Source organism: Tiliqua scincoides, chromosome 13 (genome assembly GCF_035046505.1).
Source record: "Tiliqua scincoides isolate rTilSci1 chromosome 13, rTilSci1.hap2, whole genome shotgun sequence".
In the NCBI taxonomy this organism is placed as follows: Eukaryota; Metazoa; Chordata; class Lepidosauria; order Squamata; family Scincidae; genus Tiliqua; species Tiliqua scincoides.
Genome location: NC_089833.1, coordinates 16562358 through 16581220, shown reverse-complemented (window position 1 = coordinate 16581220; position 18863 = coordinate 16562358). Strand labels below are relative to the sequence as shown.

Below are 18863 nucleotides of genomic sequence, written 5' to 3'. Positions count from 1 at the left end.
CCGCTCGGCAGCCGTCGTCCTCCCTCCCCCGCGGCGAGTAGGCGGGGCCGACGGAAACCGGGGAGGGCGGCACTGAGGGGCGTGCGCATGCGCGCCGGGAGCGGCTGGAGCGTGCGCGCGTGAGGCGGTGCCCCCTCCCCGCAGTCATGGCGGCGGAGCAGGAGGCCCTGAAGGGCGGCGGAGGCGGCAGCGCCGTGGCCGGCGGGGGCTGCGGCCGGAACCGGGGCGGCGTGCAGCGTGTGGAGGGGAAGCTCCGCGCCAGCGTCGAGAAGGGCGACTACTACGAGGCCCACCAGATGTACCGGACGCTCTTCTTCAGGTACGCGGCGCGCGCCCCCGCCCGGCCCGCCCCCCGCGTTCCATTGGCCGCGCCGCCTGTCACTCCCGCCGCCCGCGCCCTGATTGGTCGGGAAGGGGGTGGAGGGGACCGCCTCTTCTGGTGGAGGGAGCTCAGTGCTGGGGAAGGGGCTGCTCTGGCCCGGCCCTGGGTGGGGGAGGGGCCAGGCCAGAAAAGGGGTGGGGGGAGGAGTTCAGTGCCAGGGAAGGGGCTTACTCTGGCCTGGCCCTGGGTGGGGGGCCTCCCCTCCCCCCTGTGGGGGAGGGGAAGGGGCTGCTGTGGCCTGGTCCTGGGTGGGGGAGGGTGTTGGTGGGGGGGAAGGCCCCATTGTGAGCTGACTCCTTGCCTGGGTCTCCAGCAGTGCCTGGTGGTCACACACACAGGCCCTCCTCCCACTCGGTGTTACAGGGAGGTGCGAAGTCATTGCAGTTACTGTGCAGAGTGTCGCGGGGGGGGGGGGTGGATGAAGAAAACATTCCTTGGCCCAGCTTGTCGTTGGTCTGCGGAACTCCTTGCCGCAGGAGTTGAGGGGGGACACGAGTGAGACGCGCAACACGATGCAAGGGATGGATAGAGTGGGTAGTGATGCTCTCCTTCCTCTCACACAGCACCAGAACAAGGGGGCAACCACAAAAACTGAGCATCAGGGAGTTAGGACAGGAAAAAGGAATTACTGCTTGACCCAGCATGTGAGTAGTCCATGGAACTGCTTGCCACAGGATCTGGTGAAGGTGTCCAGTTCCAGTTTGTTTTTACCCAATTATAACACCAGAACCAGGGGACATCCGCTGAAATTGAGTGTTTGACAAAACAAAATATTTCAAGCATTGCTCAGTGTGGTGTTTCTGTGGAAGGTTCATATGTATACTATACAACATAAGTACAAACTCACGGGGGGGCTGTGTTAGTGTGTTACAGCAGACACAGAAAGTTCTGTGGTATTTAAACGCTATCAGATTTAGTTTGGCATAACTTTTGTGGGCTGGAACCCAAATCATCCTCTGCTGCTAAATTTAATGAACACTCCGTTTAATGGTCTAAAGGGGTGTCCATTGAATTTGAATGAATTGAAGTCAGCAGAGGGGCACATGTGCGAAATGTGTATGACTAGTTGTTCATGAAGCAGAAAATGCCTGTTATTTCTAAAGTCTGTTAAATCGAAGTCCATTAAGTCGAGGGTTCATTATAGAAAAGAAATAATTTTGAATGTGGGGGGCAAAAGGCCATGAAGTAAACGAAATACACTGTATGTGTCATTTCTGACAAAGCTCAAATGTAAGGAAGAAGGGCACAGTGATTTTTCACAATAGCTGTACTTGGTGATAATACTGTCTTCCTTGTGATTGCTGTAATAAATCCAGATAGCTCTCTTCAGAATAATTTGTAATGCTAGACTTTGAGTCACTCAGTGGTTGTGAGTAGGTTGAAGGGAAGGACTGCTTCGCACAATGCTTAACTTGGGGAATTCAGCAGTACAAAATAGAGGATACACATGATGGATCTTACAGATTTTGATAGTCCATAAAGAGGCCAAGGAGGAGGCCTCTTTAAATGGGATTTTTTTCCCATACAAGGCTATGCCCTTCACTTGATGCTTATTAGAGTTAGCAATCAGCTGGTTCCATGCTCATAATCACTAATGGGTTGGAATGCCCACTTTCACCATTAAAGATGTACAGAAGGTCATGTGGGAAAGTGCACAGTGTATATGTGACAGTGCAGCTCAGCTCCCTGTTCACTGGTATGTAATCCTTTGATTACTTGAATCAGGCAGGTGGGGGGATTTAGTAATAAACTCAGCTTCTCTGATAAGAAATTCTGGGTAAAAGAAGCTGGGGGATGATAGAGAAGCCTTGTTCCGGGTCTGCAGGAGAGTGGACTTTTTGTGACCATGGCGGGGATTTTTCTTGTCTTCTCGAACCTGGCAGCTTGAAGGGAGGCGGAGTTAACCAGTGAGAATTGAGCATTGGAGAGAGCCTGCTTCTCCCCAGAGGTTTGACTGAAACTGCATCAGTTAGAGGCAGAGGTGGAGATATGGCAGCCGAGTTAAGGTTGAGGCCTAGCTCAGTCAGTCCGGCTATGTTGATGCTTGCTCCTTATGGGGTTTGATCACCGCTTGGCCCTCATCCTGCCCACGCAAAACCTGTTCAGAAATTGGAATACTTGGAGGATCCAGCTCTGAATTTCAGTGGAATCTTTCGAAATAAATGCAAAGCATTTGCACGGGCTGTAATGTTGAAACTGTTTTAATCTGTCTCCATTCCATGTGACAATAACGCAAGAGTAGCCAACCCCCATGTGCTGCTTTAGGTGCGTTGTCTTTATACTGGGTGCAGATGACATCATGTTCTTGCCCCTCTAAAGATTTTCTCTTTTGCATACACATTTGTCATACTGTCCCTTCCTCACTTCTGCCTGATCCCACGTGGACTCAGAATCTCTGCATTTGCTGTGCTGTTGCCTTAAAGCAGTGGTCTCTAACCCATGGGATCGCTGCACACTGAAAAGCCCTTCCCCATCCTGCATGGCATTTACCATTCTGCACAGCAGTCTCCTATCTTTGCCTCTGGTCTCCCCAGAACCTCACGCTGGGCAGCCACGTCTGTCCAGAAATCCGGGTGCACAGCCTGCTGTGGTAACGGGCTGCAGAAGTGGCTGTCAAGCGCAAGGTCCTGGAGCATGTGGAATTATATTGTGTTTTTTGCTTCCCGTTCTGTTCTCTACAGGTTTCATCCTGGATTAACTAAGCCAATCCTAGTTGGCATCTTCACATATAAGTAATACAATTAAAACAATATATATGGCTGGCTGTGTCATATCCAAGGTTTTCTTACAACTGCTACGAGAGTACAAGTATTTTTAATGAAACCTGAGATTTTTATAGTGCAGGGGTGTCTTACATAAGGCATGTGAGCTGAATGTGGCCCCCATAAGCAATTTATCAGGCCCCCATTATAATTGGACCCTCCCAGCTTGATAATTAGGCTCTCTCATATTTTGAAAATATGGACAAGATCTGCACATTTTCTCTTATGTCATTTGCAGCTCATGAGTTTCTACGTGAGAACAAACTGCTGATTTCTGATCATCATCTCCTTAATGATGTCACTTTCTGCTTAATGATGTCACTTACAGCCCTTAGAAGTTAGCATTCATGGTGCAGCCCTCAGCAGGCACCATGAATGCTAACTTTGACCCTCTGTATGAAATGGGTCTGACTCTTATAGTGTAGGATTTAATCTTATGGTTAGGGGGATCCACTCTCTTAATAAAAATAAAAATCCTCTTTTTTTCTTTCTCACAAAGACATAAATGTATTAGTTATCTATATAGAATTAGTATCCAACCATGGAAGTCATTGTGTAAGAGCTTCCCCCACTGTGTCTTCACAACAGCCCTATTGAGAGATTGTGTCCAAAGCGATGTATTGAGCTTCGTGGGGGAGCAGAAATTTGAATCCAGCCCTCCAAATCTACCACTATGTCCATAACACTACATGTTTTAAGTGTTTGAAATTGAAAATAGCATGAGGCTGACTTGTTAATGCGGTTAAGGTATCATTTGTCTGTAGGATCAGCTTCTTGTGAAAGTGGGATGAATAACACAGTTGAAACAAGCGACAAAAAAAGAAAAAAGAAAACAAGGAATCAGGTTATAATGTGCAGGAGGCACATTGCAGTAAAAGGGTTTCAACACATTTCCACATATCTGCCTCCATTCAGCTTTACTTGTGTGCAAAAATAGCAATTGCATGTGATTTAGATGAGCCAAAAGAGCTCATTGAACGCAAAGCAGTGCAGGTCATCAGCAGCTGGAAGCACGCCTGACTCCAGGTGTTGTTTTCACTTACAGTCAGACCACTGAGCTACCTGTCATCCCTTGATCCAGCAGCACACACGGCTGCCCTCTGTATGCATGTGCCACTCCCTAGCCAGGTCAGAGTGTTTGGTCTTGGCGCATTCTAAGTGCACTTTTTAAAATTCCATTTAGCGATGGGTAATGCTAGAAACCAATTAAGGGTCATTTGTGAAATAGCAGGTTTTAAGACGCTTGGAATGTGACTGAGTTCATCACTGGAACCCTTTGAAGTCCAGATGTTGAAAAAGGAAGGCTCAAGTGTGCATGAACTGCCAAAAAGATATTTTTCTGCTCTATATGTTGCACTAGATTATCCTTTTTAACCAGGTCATGTTCCTGCAAGGCAACGAATGTTTCTCCAGTTTAGCTCTGTGTCTTTAGTTTTGTGCCTTGTGCAGTATTTAAGGGAATTATTTTGGCTGGTTTTATAAGCTACCAAGACTTCTATGATATAAAGCCATACTTTTTCACAACCTCCAGTGCTAAAGTGGAATTTAATTACTGATCCACCAGTGTCCTCTTGGATAGTGACTGTACCAAAAATTAAATTAGCACAGAGTTTTGTTCAGCCTGTTAAGGGATTGAACATCATCCTCTGAGGGTTTCTGTTCCTCCCCCTCCCTTGAGAAACGAGTTTACTAGGTTATAAACATTTTTAGTGGGTACCAGCTTCAAAATGACCCTGAGTTTGTGCTGATAATGAAATGCAAGTAAATGGGCTCCCGTTTCAGCATATTCTTATAGCAGATTTTGTGCCAGTTGTGATGCTGTGGGTAGCTGTTGCTCTCCTTTCCCAGTAGTAGTCTGGGAAATCTTGCAGAGATCCTTTACCTCTGTGAACTATAGGCTGGTCCTTGCTCTGAGAACATGAGATAAGCTTGTTCTTCTGTGGTGCATCCTTTATTGCTGTGTTGCTTCTGTAAAGCAGATTGATGAAACAGAGATGTCTGTACTTCAAGTTATTAAGTGGAGCAAAATCATAAGCTTGGCTGTGTCTGTACTCCAGAGCAGCAGTGAGGCATGACCCATTATCTGGACTCCTAGCAAAACCTTCAAGGTTATGATTAAGCCAAGATCCTTTTAAAAAAAAATAAGTGTGTGTTCACCAAATTCTGGGCCAAGAAAAACAGAGTTCGCTGCCCTTTTAAGTTAATACTTATTAAGCCAATTTATAGACTTATTTTGCTCACAATTATGCATCTGATAATTTGCCTTTGCCTGGTTCCCAAGATTCACTGGCCAAAAACGTCCATGCGTTTTTTTTATCTTCCTTCCCAGACAGCTGTGGCAGCTTGAAATTTCCCCCACCCCCCCCCCAAAAAAAAAGAAAACGAACAACATAAAACTCTCAATCTCTCAGAATCTTGAATTCAATCCAGTATCAAATTAGGGCTAATTCAGGTACACAGCTCATTTTTTTTTAATTGCCCCGTTCATCAATTATTATTATCATCATCATCATCATCATCATCAGTATTTATATACCGCTTTTCAACAAAAAGTTCACAAAGTGGTTTACAGAGAAAAATCAAATAACTAATGGCCCCCTGTCCCAATAGGGCTCACAATCTAAAAAGATGCAAAGGTACACCAGCAGGTAGCCGCTAGAAAAGACACTGCTGGCGTGAGGAGGGCCAGTTACTCTTCCCCTGCTCTTCCCCCTCAATTGGACAATAGTCAGCGTGGGAGACAGCAAAATGGGCAATTATAGTCTTCAGTTCCTAGTGGTGGTGGCAGGGAGCATTGTCCTCACTCTGGTTTGGTTTTGTGACGGTGTCATGTAAATGGATCTTGATTACTTCACTGTGATGTTATCATTCTGGCTGTGTTGATCCCTGATTTGCTTGGATCACAAAACCAGCCAGAACAGCCTACAGATCTGACTTTGGTATCCACAGGGGATCCATTCCTGGAACCCCGCAGGTAGCAAAACCCACAGATAATTAAATCTGCGGGTTGCTGAGGTCCTCAGGGGGTCCTCAGGCACGAGATCAGAATCCACGGTGGTGAATCCACAGATAAAGAAGACTTACAGTACTTAAAAAAACACCAGGGCAATCAGCAAGAGTGAAAAGATACAAAAAAGGCAAGGTTTTGGAAGGTACCTCAGATGACGTTTGTGGCCCTTAACTTTTGCACTGAAATATTTGCCCACAAAAGTATAATACGCTCTTATCAAATTCTGCTCTTGAGCTGTGCAGTTGCAGAACACACAGAACACAGAGGTGTCCCTGACCTCTGTAACTGGTTGTGTTGTGCTTTGCATGCTGTTCTATTACGTGGCACAAACCTCTCCTTGGTTGGTTTCTTGCAGATATTTATGCTACCTTTTGAAATACAGTCTGTGCTTCCTAGCCTAGGAATTAGACCAGCACCTTGAGCGAGGGAGGCTTAGGCGCCCTCTGAAATGCGGTTTATTATGCAATCGGTGTAGCAATCTTTTGTTCTGCATAAGGTGGTGGCTTTCAGAAGAACTTGTTGGTTGTAGGAATTAAGAGTAGCTTTCTGGAGGCTCTGGAATTAGGGTTGTTTGAAGGGCAAGGTTCCAAAACAGGAGCATCTTATGTACCTTAGGGCAGTGGCCCCCAAACTTTTTTGACTGGCTGCTGCTTTGACCTACTGGCCACAGCTCCCTGTTAGGGCTCCAATGCTATACATTGTTTAGGGCAGTAGGTTTTTCACGAGGATTTGCGGCTGGTTTTTGTGAGCCATGGCTCACAGTTTGGGATCCACTGCTTTTTTTTGGGGGGGGGGGAAATAGAGCAGACTGAGAGACTGAGGAGTGTCCTACTTTGATTGTGTTGCTTGGAGAGGAGTGCCAGCTGGTGACACGGCAAGAAAAAACCCTTTTTCTAGAGGGTGCTCAGGCAGCAGTTCTGAAGATGGACAGATATGAACATGTTCAGTCCCAGCAGCCGCTCCAGCTGCTGTCACGCTGTCTCCTTTCCTCTCCCTGCCTGTCTACAATGCAGGTGGCAGTGAGCACAGGATCAGCTTGTGATCCCGCAGCCCAGCACTGTCCCAGCCATGCAAGCAAAATGTGAAAAAGACCCTGCTCTGCCTGTTTCCCAGGATTTAGCTTTGGCACACAAGAACCAGGCTGAGTAGCCATCTGCCCTCACCTTCACTGTCTTTCCCAATTTACTGCAGCTGTCAGTTTTCGCTGCAGATGCTGCTGCCTGGTCTGGTGCCCCCCCCCCCCTTGCTTTGGGATTTGAGTGGGGAAAGCAGTGGCCTGAAGACCCTCTCTCATTAGAGATGCTGCTCACAGCAGCAGAGTCTGGCAGCCCTGAAATAACGAGCAGATCCAGAAAAACTGGAACCTGCGGCAAGGCGTGGCATTCCTGCAAGTGCAATAAAGGAGCAGCCGGGGAGGGGAACATTTGGATTTAGGGACTACCCTGGGCCAGTGCGTTCGTCATGCGTATTTGGGCTCAGGACTTCTTTCCCCAGAAGCCGGTATAGGCTGCTGGGGCTTAAAACAGCTTCCAGCCTGAGAGGAGGAAGAACACTGTTGCAAAAAATATATAGTGAAAAAGCCAGGTGCTGCTCTCCAAGACAGTCAGTGCCATATCGATGAGAAGTTGGTGAATGAATAATGCTGACTTAGGGCCCGATCCTATCCAACTTTCCAGTGCCAGTGCTGCAGCAGTGCTGCCCCAAGGAAAGGGAACAAGCATTCCCTGAACTAGAGGAGACCTCTGTGATTGCCCGCCTACCACAGGATGCAGCGCACGCCCCATTGTGCCAGCTGCACCAGCACTGGAAAGTTGGGTAGGATTGGGCCCACAGTTGGCGAATCTTTGTTGATGTGTTAGCAAGAGTTTGGCTTTTTCTTGTTTCATCTTAGGGGGGCACAGAGAACCTGCTCCCCTCTTTTTTTTCACCAAGAGTCAAAGGGATCGGCAATGTGGGTTTGTATTGAGAGCCCACTGCAGCTGCTCTCAGACGGGGGTCTTCTTCAGATAGATACACTCACTTGTTAAAGTAATGTGTGAATTAGCTCCCAGACAGCAAGGCACAATATTTACTATTTTTTGATCTCGTAGTCACTAAAGAAGCTCACAACTATGCATTTCTTAGCAAAATAACGCCCCAAATAGCCTACAATTAGATTCTGCAAGGGAAAAGAAGAGGTCCAGGAGGTGAATAATTCTGTAGGGTGCTAGAATAGTTTTGACGTGGTTAGATGATGTACGTATCATGACGTTATTTTATAAATTAAGGAAGCCCACCATCACAGAATCAAGTTGGGCTAACTAGATGATCCTGTTTTATAGATGAAATGTTATGTTTTTATTTTCTTCTCTCTTAAATGTAAACATGCTTTGTATTATGGACTTAGAACAAACAAACATTAAAACAAATACTACCCCACCACCACCGCAAATCCCTGCAACATCGTAAGCATATCAAAATACAGAAATTGGTGTTCTGTGTTTACTCAGTTTTTAGGGCACTTTTTGAGAGGTCATAGCAGTTTCCCCAAAATTGACGAAAGCAACCATCATAAACATATTTAGCAACTGTATTATAAGGGCTAAAACAATAAGCAACAGTGTCAGATATCCTTTGTCAAGTAAAAAGGTGTCCAGCTTCTTAAACACCATAGGTTTGGAGCTACATGGGCTTTTCTGGGGAGGGAGTTTCCCCAACAGTATCAAAGCAGTAAAAATAACAAAACAAAATAAATGAGATGGTCATAAATTAATCCTTGAACATCTTGGTGAATTGAGGGCCAAATCCTATCCCAATTTTTCAGCACCGGTGCAGCCCTGCCAACGGGGCATGCACTGCATCCTGTGGTGGGGGTGCAATCATGGAGACTTCCTCCAAGATAGGGAACGTCTGTTCCCTTTTCTCAAGGCTGCATCGCAGCTGCACTGGCACTGGAAGGTTGGATAGGATTGGGCCCTGAGTTATTAAAACGGGGCACCGTCACTGAAGACCCTGGATGGGGCAGAGCACCTTGAAAGGAGCCTCTAATTGCAGAGCATAATGATTGGGTAGGTCCACTTGGAACAGACAGCAATCCTTCAGGTAATTGGGGTCCGAGCTGTTTTGTTCCTTTAAGATTTGAAGGACGGTTGGCTGGCATGAGCCTGTGGATTTTTCGCATGCTGATCTTTTGTAGGTTTTGCTTACCTAAACGGTCTTTCGGCCTGTAGCACATGATTTGTGCTGGATTCTGGGTTACCTCTGCTCTGTTTTTGTGACTGTTTGCAGGTACATGTCGCAAGGCAAGCATGCAGAAGCCCGAGAACTCATGTATTCAGGGGCACTGTTGTTCTTCAGTCACAATCAGGTAAGGCCTTTCCAAAACTCTGTGTAGGTGGGGCAAGAACGAACTGGTGCTGAAGGAGTGGTGGGGAGGGCTTAGGTATTCACTTGGCTGCAGTGGGTTGTGGCAGACTGCAGACAGCACTGTTGAAGTCTTGAGAGAGCCCAATGATGTGTTTGTGTCTGTGCTGTCCTAGGCGTGTGGCCATTGCCCCAAGAAAGCACTGAGCTTGCAGTGTGTTGTGTATGTGATTTCTCTTACTACTTCTTTAGCTTCAAAGGATACTGGCTCCTTTCTGGCTCAAACTAATTGTGTTAACTGTACAGCATTGTGTTCAAGGCAACAGCTCAGATTCTCTTTTCCCTGCTGCCTTAAAGTTCTGTGAGATCTTTCAAGCTAGTAGACAGTGTAGCCCAGTGGTTTTCAAATTTTTTAGAGGCTGCTGCCTGATTTATAAATGCCAAGGGGTGTGACTATAATGGTGACTGGGCAGCAGTGTCCGTCCTCCCCCCTGCCCCTCCCCAGTAGCAGTTTAACTCAATGCACATAGCCTCATCTGCTCTGTCAGTTTTGCAAACCACCAAAATTGGGTCATGACCCACTGCTGGGTCCACAGTTTGAGAACCACTAGTGTAGCTGATCTTGACAGCATCTTGCTTTCCATTTTCCAACTGAAAGAGCTATGAGGTCTCAAAGGCCAAAAGAAAGGGTAGCTGCGACTGCACCTGACTGCACTCTAAATAATTACTTCAAAGGCTGTCGTAAAGACACTGTGAGAGCTTTTTGCTTGTAGAATGTGCGACCCTCCCCTTTGCCAGCTTATTTCAATTCAGTGGCTCAGCCAAGCAGCCCCTTGCAGTGCACAAGACCACTGCTTTCTCTTCGGATTCAGTTTTGTTCCTGTTAATGCTTATGGTTTGGTTGCTTAGTTGCATCTCTGTGGTTTTTCTTCTTTTATTTACTCTAGCAAAACAGTGCAGCTGACCTGTCCATGCTAGTTCTAGAGTCTCTGGAGAAGTCAGATGCGAAAGTTACAGACGAACTATTAGGTGAGAGATTCCTTGGTTTTTCCTGACAGTGACTTGCATGTGATACCCAGAATGCCTGAAGGGTAACTGGTCGTGTTGTGTACTTGGACTCCCTGTGCCCTGCGGTCCCTTGTTGTGAGCCAGGAGAAGCAGAGAACGGTCTTGCTGAATCAGACCAGTGGTCAGTCGAGTCCAGCATTCTGTTTCTGGCAGAAGATGTCTGTGGAAGCTCACAAGCGAAGCGTGAAAGGGATGACCATCCCTTGTTGGTGGCTCTCCACCTAGTAGCTGGCATTGTGCTGCTTCAGAACATTGAACCTTAGATCTAGCAGCGCTTTCCTGCCATGTCTCCTATCTACCACTTGTACCGGTTTCCTGAAAAAAAGAATAAAGACTCACTAATGACCCAACCACGATTCTGAACAAGCGTAGTTGCCTGAAGGTGGAGCGTGATTGTTGGCACTGTGCTCTCCCCCAACACAGGCACAACCTGTAATCTGCACAATAATTGACCTTTTTGCCGTTTTGATGGACAGCCACTTCTCCATCCCCTGCGCTTGGCGTTGCGCTCACTGCTCGCGGGTCAACCTTTTTGCCCTTTGCTTGTTGGACTGTCTGATTCGGGAAGCATGAGGTTGATAAAAAGCTGTTCTCGCAAGCTGTTTGTCTGGAACTCCCGCGAAGAGTGCCTTCTGCGCTGACCGCTGACTCAGGGGTTTGTGAACAGGATGATGGTCGGGGAAGAGAATGTTCCGTCCCAACTTTGCCAGTTTGTTCCGTCCCAACTTTGCCAGTTTGGCATCTTTGCCTGATGTCCCCCTGCAACTCTCCTCCGGCCTCTGGTCCCTAGCAGCGCCCTGTGAATGAAGATAGTGTCTCTGCCTGCCTGAAATTCTGATACATCTGTGTTAAATCACTGGACAAGGGAATTTTTCCCCCATCACTTCCCCCCGTCACTAGAAAGGCTGTGGCTCCTGGCACTGCAGCAGAGAGGTCAATTAAATGGTCCTTGCTGACTTTTCTCCTACAAGGAGCCCACTGCCGTCAGAGGTGCTCTTGATTTTTAAGATGTGTTAATCCTACAGTCTGTGTGTGTGTGTGTGTGTGTGTGTGTGTGTGTGTGTGTTGTTTTCTCAAGGTGCACTTGCAGTAGAAATATTGTGCTGAGTGCCGCTGATTCTGATTGCCTCTAGAGAACCTGGCTAAAGTTTTCAGTCTGATGGATCAAAATTCTCCTGAAAGAGTGGCTTTTGTGTCTCGGGCACTGAAGTGGTCCAGTGGCGGCTCAGGAAAGCTCGGGCATCCAAAACTGCACCAGTTGCTAGCCATCACGTTGTGGAAAGGTAGGAAAAGCGAACATTTCAACATGCTTGTTTCTTAAAGCTAAAAACATCAGCACAAGCAGACATACCAATAAATGGCATGTGCCCCTATCACAGGAGAGTGTCCCATTGGCCACGTGCAAGGCCCTAAACTTAGCTCTTTGGATCCTGATCCATATCTTTTAGATGACTCATTTGGCCTTGGACAAGCCTGCTGCAGAGTGGAAGACATCTCTTCCCTTGCACTGTCCTGCTTCACCAAACCATTTTGCCCCGTTGATAGAGATTAAGCAACCTGGATCAGCATGTGGCCAGAGTCTGTTTTATTTTAAATCCAAGAGGTTGGAAACTTGGCAGCACATCTCGGTGGGGCTTTGGGGGTATCCGGTCCTTTTTTATCCACAAAGCGAACCCAGTTCAGTGTGAAGTTTCTGCTTTACACAAATATACTTGGTTAGCATCTGTTTGAAAGTCACAGGTGTTCAGGTTTCCACAATACACCGTGGACTGGGAAGTGGGGTAAGGGAAATTTGTAACCCTTGGCAGACACTGCCCAGATTTCCTTCGCGCTCTGTTCAGCCATAAAGACCAGGAACCTTAAACAGACTGGGATTCTCGATGCTCCAAGTTCCCTCCTGTTTGCTTTTCTAGTGTGTTCAAATCTTGCATATCTTTGCAGCGTAGAACAGTTCACACTAAACTAATATAAACTGAGAGAGAGTCTGCTTTTGTGATGTGTGCAGGAAGGGAGGGAGGGGCCGGTGTATGCAGCAAATGGGATATACAAGTGTCTGATATTTTTTTCTTCTTTTCTAGAACAAAACTACTGTGAATCTCGGTATCACTTCTTGCACTCCACAGATGGTGAAGGTTGTGCAAACATGTTGGTGGAATATTCTTCCTCCAGAGGGTACCGCAGTGAAGTAGACATGTTTGTAGCTCAGGCTGTGTTACAGTAAGTGTTCTGCTTGCCTTTCAAAGCATTTGGTAAGGGTAGCTTGTTTGGAAGAGGTGACAGTTTACAAGCTGCAGATTGTAAAATAATCGAGGACAGCGTAGGGGTGTTTTTTTGTTGTCGTTGTTTTGGCTTTTTTGCATATAGTAAGGCCTTGATTCAGACTGACCAGAAAGATACAGAATTGCAAGCAAATGTTTTGAGTTCCCCCAGAATTCTTCACCAAGCTGGATGTTAAGCAAAGCCAAAAATTGAGTGAGGTGGGATGGTAGCTGGGTGTGGTGTTAAGCCCTAAACATCTGCAGTTCCTAACAGTCAGTGGAGCATAGGGGAGCTTGAGCAAGTGGTTTAGTCCTGATGAGAGCAATCTTGGGATGTTTCTGGATTGAAAAGGGGCAGTAATGGCTGTCCGTCCTGTCCACCCCCCATTTTAAAAAATACTAGCAACTGCTCTCATCTGTCCCTAATGTGAGCAGGCTGCTTGTCAAGCAGACAGCTGAAGAAAACAACATACAGAGCTATGGAAGGATGTGATCTTAATCATGTGTAATGTAGCTAAGCTTATTAAGCCATGCTTGTGTTCCCCCCGCCCCAAACAGTGCTGATTTTTGAACCCCCACCCCCAAAACGTTTGCGTTCTGTAACTTCCAGGCTTCTTTTCCGTTTCCAGATTTCTCTGCTTGAAAAACAAAACCAGCGCGTTAGTGGTTTTTACGACGTACACACAAAAGCACCCTTCCATAGAAAGGGGACCACCCTTCGTACAGCCACTGCTCAACTTCATTTGGTTTCTGCTGCTGGCCGTTGACGGGTATGGCTCATTTCAGTAACCCAGCACAGAATTTTTTTGCTGGGGGGGGGAGGGGGTTGGTCTCCAGCTTGGTCTGACCTTGTTGTATCTTGTTTCTGTTTTAGGGGAAAGCTAACCGTATTTACAGTATTGTGTGAACAGTATCAGCCTTCATTGAAGAGGGACCCCATGTATAATGAAGTAAGTTGCTTCTAAATCCCTGGATTTTGTTGTGTTTGTACAGTTGCCTTTGCAGGGTAGACCCTTAAAGCCTTGCATGGAACCCTACTGTCCTTTCAGTGCCTTATCAAACAAAGCTATTCTTGAGCTGTCTGTGCAGGTGTGTGTAATGTTTTCACACTCAGAAGCAAAAAAAAAATTAAAAAGATGTGGCATTTTATGTAGTACTTTAGAGCAGTGGTTCTCAAACTTCTTAGAGGCCCTGGAGCAGCATTTCTCAAACTGTGGGTCACAATCCAGTTTTAGGTGGGTCGAGTAGCACCTAGCTCAGCCCCCATCAAAAATGCAGGATACAGAGCTGCTGGGCATGGCAGGCTCTCTGCAGGCAGGGTGCTTTGCTCTGAACAGGTGGGAAGATGGGACACTTGATGCGCATAGCCTGATCTGCCGTCAGTTTTGCAAACCGCCAAAAAGTGGGTCCTGGACCCATAGTTTGAGAACCACTGTGTTAGAGTATTCACTTTATTCACATTGGCCTGTGTATATCTCTTTAGATGTAAAGAGAAGCCGTGAGGCCCTTGCTGTGAGAATTTGCCTTGGAGGGCTGGGGGCTCGGAGGGTGAAAACTTTCACTTAAAGAACAAACCTCAGTTCCCTGTCATAAATGACCTCAAGGAACTGTCCGTTGGGTAGCTAGAGTTCAAGCAGATCTGGATCAGGTTTGATCCTAATTTGCTCTAACTCTGTTCAATGAATAAACTACAGTTCCTTGAGTTTGTACATATTGCAGAGCTGAGGTTTGCTTTTAAAGTGGAAACCGCAAGCTTTCCCCTCTTCCTGTCTGGTATTGAGGGAAGTGCACAAGACTGTGGCTTTCTAAAGCTTGTCGTCATTCCCAGAATCCATGGTTTTCCATTATGTCTGAACTAGGGCCGTAACGGGTCTGTGTTCCTAACAGCAGTCCAAATTGGAACTGTGAGGCCTGAAGCTAAGGGATGTAGTGGCTTGCTGTAAGTCCACTAAGTGGTATGTAAGCAAGAAACTTTGACAGCTTAAGCCTCTTAGCTACTGTGTTATGCAGAAAAAAAAAGTAACATTGGAAGCAATAGATTTTTCATACAGAGTTGAAATTAGGTATGGAATCAACTGGACTTTTCTGTGGATGAACAACAGTGACCAATTTCAAACATCCCTTCCAACCATGGTTGCAACACGTCAGCGACAGTTTGGCGAAATGTATGAAGTGACACCCCAGGGTTCCTTTCAGCATCTGAAATTGTGCTTTGAAGCAAGTTCGCAAACTGACTTGCACATAACTGTGGTTTGGTGGAATGTCTGAACTGCGTCAGCAATAATTGTCCCCTTTCCTTCCTTTCAGTACCTAGACAGAATAGGACAGCTCTTCTTTGGTGTCCCACCTAAACAAACATCATCCTACGGCGGACTACTAGGTAAGTCTCCACACCAGTGCAAAAGTGAATATCTTCAGGGGGGGGAAGGGCTGCAGCGAACTATTTGCTCATCACTGCTTGATGTGTGGGTTGACAAGGGTTTTCAGCATGGCATGGAGGCCTTAAATGCACATTTTGATGGTGGCATTCTCTGTTTCACTGGAAGAAATGTCTTGGGATGTTTGTCTTGGTCTGAAAAGCTACATGCCAATTTTAGAGTCTCCAGCAAAGAAACCTTTTCCATTTTTTTATTTGTCACACAGGAGAGAGTGTGTTATCTCTTGTTCTTCTGTTTCAGCCAGTGCATATCTGGAGAGGTTGTGTTGGGTTTTGTACCCCATGGTGTTAGGCAGCTTTGCAGGTGGCGGTCCTGTGCAGTTGGTTTGATATACAGTCACTTCCAGCAAATTGTGCGGCATGGTTATGTTCTTTCTCCTTAATTGTACATGATTGTTTTGGATGATAGGATGCCCTCTCACCTATGGGAATCGATCGATCAGTCAGACTAGGGAGGCCCCGGACATGTCATCCTTTGATTTCTTCATGGAAATCGGTCTGTCTCACCTGTGGAATTCCTAGTAATACCTTATCAGTAATTCTGGATAAAGTGAAGAGTTTGGGAAGGTGCATGTTCCCTTCTATCTTGTAAGGGTTCTTATCTAAACCGTAAAGAATATCATGTGCTTTGCATGCTCCCATTATCTCTCTGCCTGCTTATGTGTTGGTAACCAAGTGCGCCAGTTAGCATTTAGATTGCCAGTTACCAAGTCCTACACTGTGCTATGCTGTATGTTCCTCCACTTTTGTAGCGATCACTGAATTGCATGGAAACGGATGGTCCTTCTGTTGTGACTGAAACTTGAAAGGGGAGAACTAGAGATGAATTTAGGTTGTGTTCTCTGCGCAAAAACCGCAGCAATCACTTGGCAACGTAAACATGTGAAACTGTTCTTTAGTGTGGTCTGATCTGATCACTGTGGACCATGTCCTAGCAATGAAGCTGAGCTTGTGCTGAGCATTGCCAGCTGAATGGTTTCTCAGAGAGATTATGCTAACTTTCCCTTGTACCGTGCTGCATCAGCAAAGAGTCGCCTTTGACATCTTCCCTCCTTGTCCTGTGCTTCCATCCTAGGCAATCTTTTAAACAGCCTGATGGTAGCCGGAGAGGAGGATGATACAGAAGACGGGCAGGAAGACAGCAGCCCCATTGAACTGGATTGAGATCTTCCAGAGCCGCCTGGGATCTGACCACGCGCTCACTCAGAAAAGACCCTTTGAGAACAAGCCCTGCAATAGTCTCGGAACAGGTCAAAAGGCTTCTCTGTTCTGTTTAAAAGAAGGGTGGCTGAGATGTTTATAATGTTTTGGTCTATATTATTTATGTAAAAATGAAACTGGGTAGCCAAGAGAACTGATTTGGTGTGATCCTTAGCAGGACTCCTGATAAAGCTGACTGGGTGACGGACTGAGATGTAGCCTTCTCTGTGTTTCCGTGAGCAGTATTCCCCCTTTCAGTCACAGTAAATAAAGTCAAAACGTGGATCCTTTTGCTTTATATTTTTAAAACTGCATTTTGAGGGAGGGGGTAATTTTAAGTTAAACTGATTAAGCGCTCAAGGGAGTGTTTTGAAAGGCAGGGTTTTAATTAATTGCTTAAAAAGGCTATCCGTGGACCTCGTGCCAAAAGCATTTCGAGGGGAGCCAAAGATGGTGCATTGCTAATTGGACAACCAGGCAGGAAAACACCAAATTTGCCTCCTCATGTCCAAAAATGGTCCTGTGTTTGGGGGAGCGAGGAAAAAAATTAGCATGTGGGCTGCAGACTTGAGCATCTAAAGTTGTAGGCCAACCCTGGTGTCAAGCTACATCATTTTATGATAGAACAAGACCTGACACGTTGCTCCCTTTTACTTAAAGGTATAGCACCTGTTGCTGCCTCTCCCTGGACTGAAAAAAGAAGAGGGGACCGGAGCAGAGGAATACAGGTGGACAAGAAAAGAAGGACAGGGCTAGACTGGCAGAGTTGCTCCATTTGCCTACCATGTTCCTCCACACTTCTTCTGCTCCAGTCCCCTTCCTTATATCTTGGGAGCAGGGGGTGACAAACTCAGCCTCTTACGGATGCAGCGGCCCTTTTTCATAGCAGGATCATGCTCAACTCTGAAGGCTTAATCGCAGCAGACTCTTAGTCCAGTAATACCATTACGCAGGTGTGCAGCAGCTGAAATACCTCTCCCTGGGGAACTGGTTAACTCCTGTGCCAGCTTGGCAGTCTGGCTATGACCCCGCCAAAACACTACATTTTTGGCAGAAAACACATGTAGATGTTTTGAAAACCGGGTGATCCTTAAAGGAGGAAAGGGATGCAGCAGACTTTGTGGTTCTTTCTCGTTTGATATTTATTTTTATGGAATGATTTATTGATTCATTTAACACTCGATGCAAAAGAAAAAAAGAACAAAATTACAAGTAACTGCAAACCACACACATACACTAGGCTTAATAGAATTCTACATCTTGTCTCCTTTTAATGCACAACACCAGATGTTAGTGGTATGATTGAAAGAGGAAAGGGGGAGAAACACTTTATTTTTTCACATTTAAAATAAAAGGCTTAGATTAATACCGTGATCATGCATGAGGGGGAATACGTTTTTATTTACTGTAAAAAAATAATAATTAAGGATGGATTTGTGTTAATTGTTGAGTATTAAATAAATACTTTATACGGGGAATCACTAGTGCTGTTGCCTTTTGAACACTTGCACAGATTAACGGTTTTCTTTTGCTTCTGAGCGCCTGCAGCTGTGATCCTGCAGTTTTTTTGGGGGGGAGGGGGTTTTGCAGCAGCCATCCTGGTTCCTTTGCTTCAGTGGTGCAGCTGCTCCTTTCACACAGTCAGGTGCCTTTTTAGCAGATCCTTAAATCAGGCACTGCAGAGGAGCTCTGCTTTTTTATGCTTCCCTGCGGTCTGACTCAGCTCGACTTTCCGTACAGTGCAGTCCTGGGCATTCTTCCTCACAAGTAAGCCCTGTTGCATACAAGGAAGATTCTTCTTCTTGGGTAAGTAAGTGTGCATGGAATTGCAGCCTCTGCAAGGCTACAAACTCCTGCCTTCATTTCTCCTCCTGTTCATTTCTCCTCCTCAGAAGTCCTTGAAATGGAAAGCGGCTTTTCCTCTGCTGTTCATCCTTCTCTTTCCCTGTCTTGCCACTTGCAAACTGGTTCCCTGGTTCTTTAAAGCCCCTGCAGAGAGTAGTTTCCCACAGGTGCACTTTTTCTGTGAGCAAAAATGTCCATGTTTGATGTTACCACCACCCAATTGTTTTGTGAGAAGTGGGTGGCTGAATGTGAGAAGCACTTCAGCCAGCCCATAACCGATTGTAAACCCAGAAAGTGCTGCTTTGCCCTTTGTTACGCTATTTTCTATCTAGGAAAATGTTCATACTTCTAGCAGTTACTAGGAACACTTTTCATACTTAAATCCAGGATGTGGGGCTCTCTGAGCAGCCTTTAGGCCGCTGAACCAGCACTGACACCTTGTGACGGAAGGGGATTGACAGTGTCCAAAACTAAGAAAAAAAATGGGTAAGAAAACAGCATTTATCCTTTTAAAGAACTAGGCAGTGGGTTTATTCAAACCAAGGAAGTGTTTAAACAA

The 18863-nt window shown here is 46.1% G+C and overlaps 1 protein-coding gene across 1 annotated transcript; it reads left to right on the top strand.

Annotated features, from left to right (window-relative positions):
• The first annotated feature begins 39 nt into the window (after positions 1-39).
• On the top strand, positions 40-17937 carry GET4 (guided entry of tail-anchored proteins factor 4). Its single transcript, XM_066640561.1, has 9 exons — positions 40-319; positions 9422-9500; positions 10444-10525; positions 11698-11847; positions 12643-12781; positions 13452-13592; positions 13697-13772; positions 15130-15202; positions 16335-17937. The coding sequence occupies exons 1-9, from the start codon at positions 147-149 to the stop codon at positions 16421-16423; spliced, it is 1002 nt and encodes a 333-aa protein (XP_066496658.1). The 5' UTR covers positions 40-146; the 3' UTR covers positions 16424-17937.
• The last annotated feature ends 926 nt before the right edge of the window (positions 17938-18863 follow it).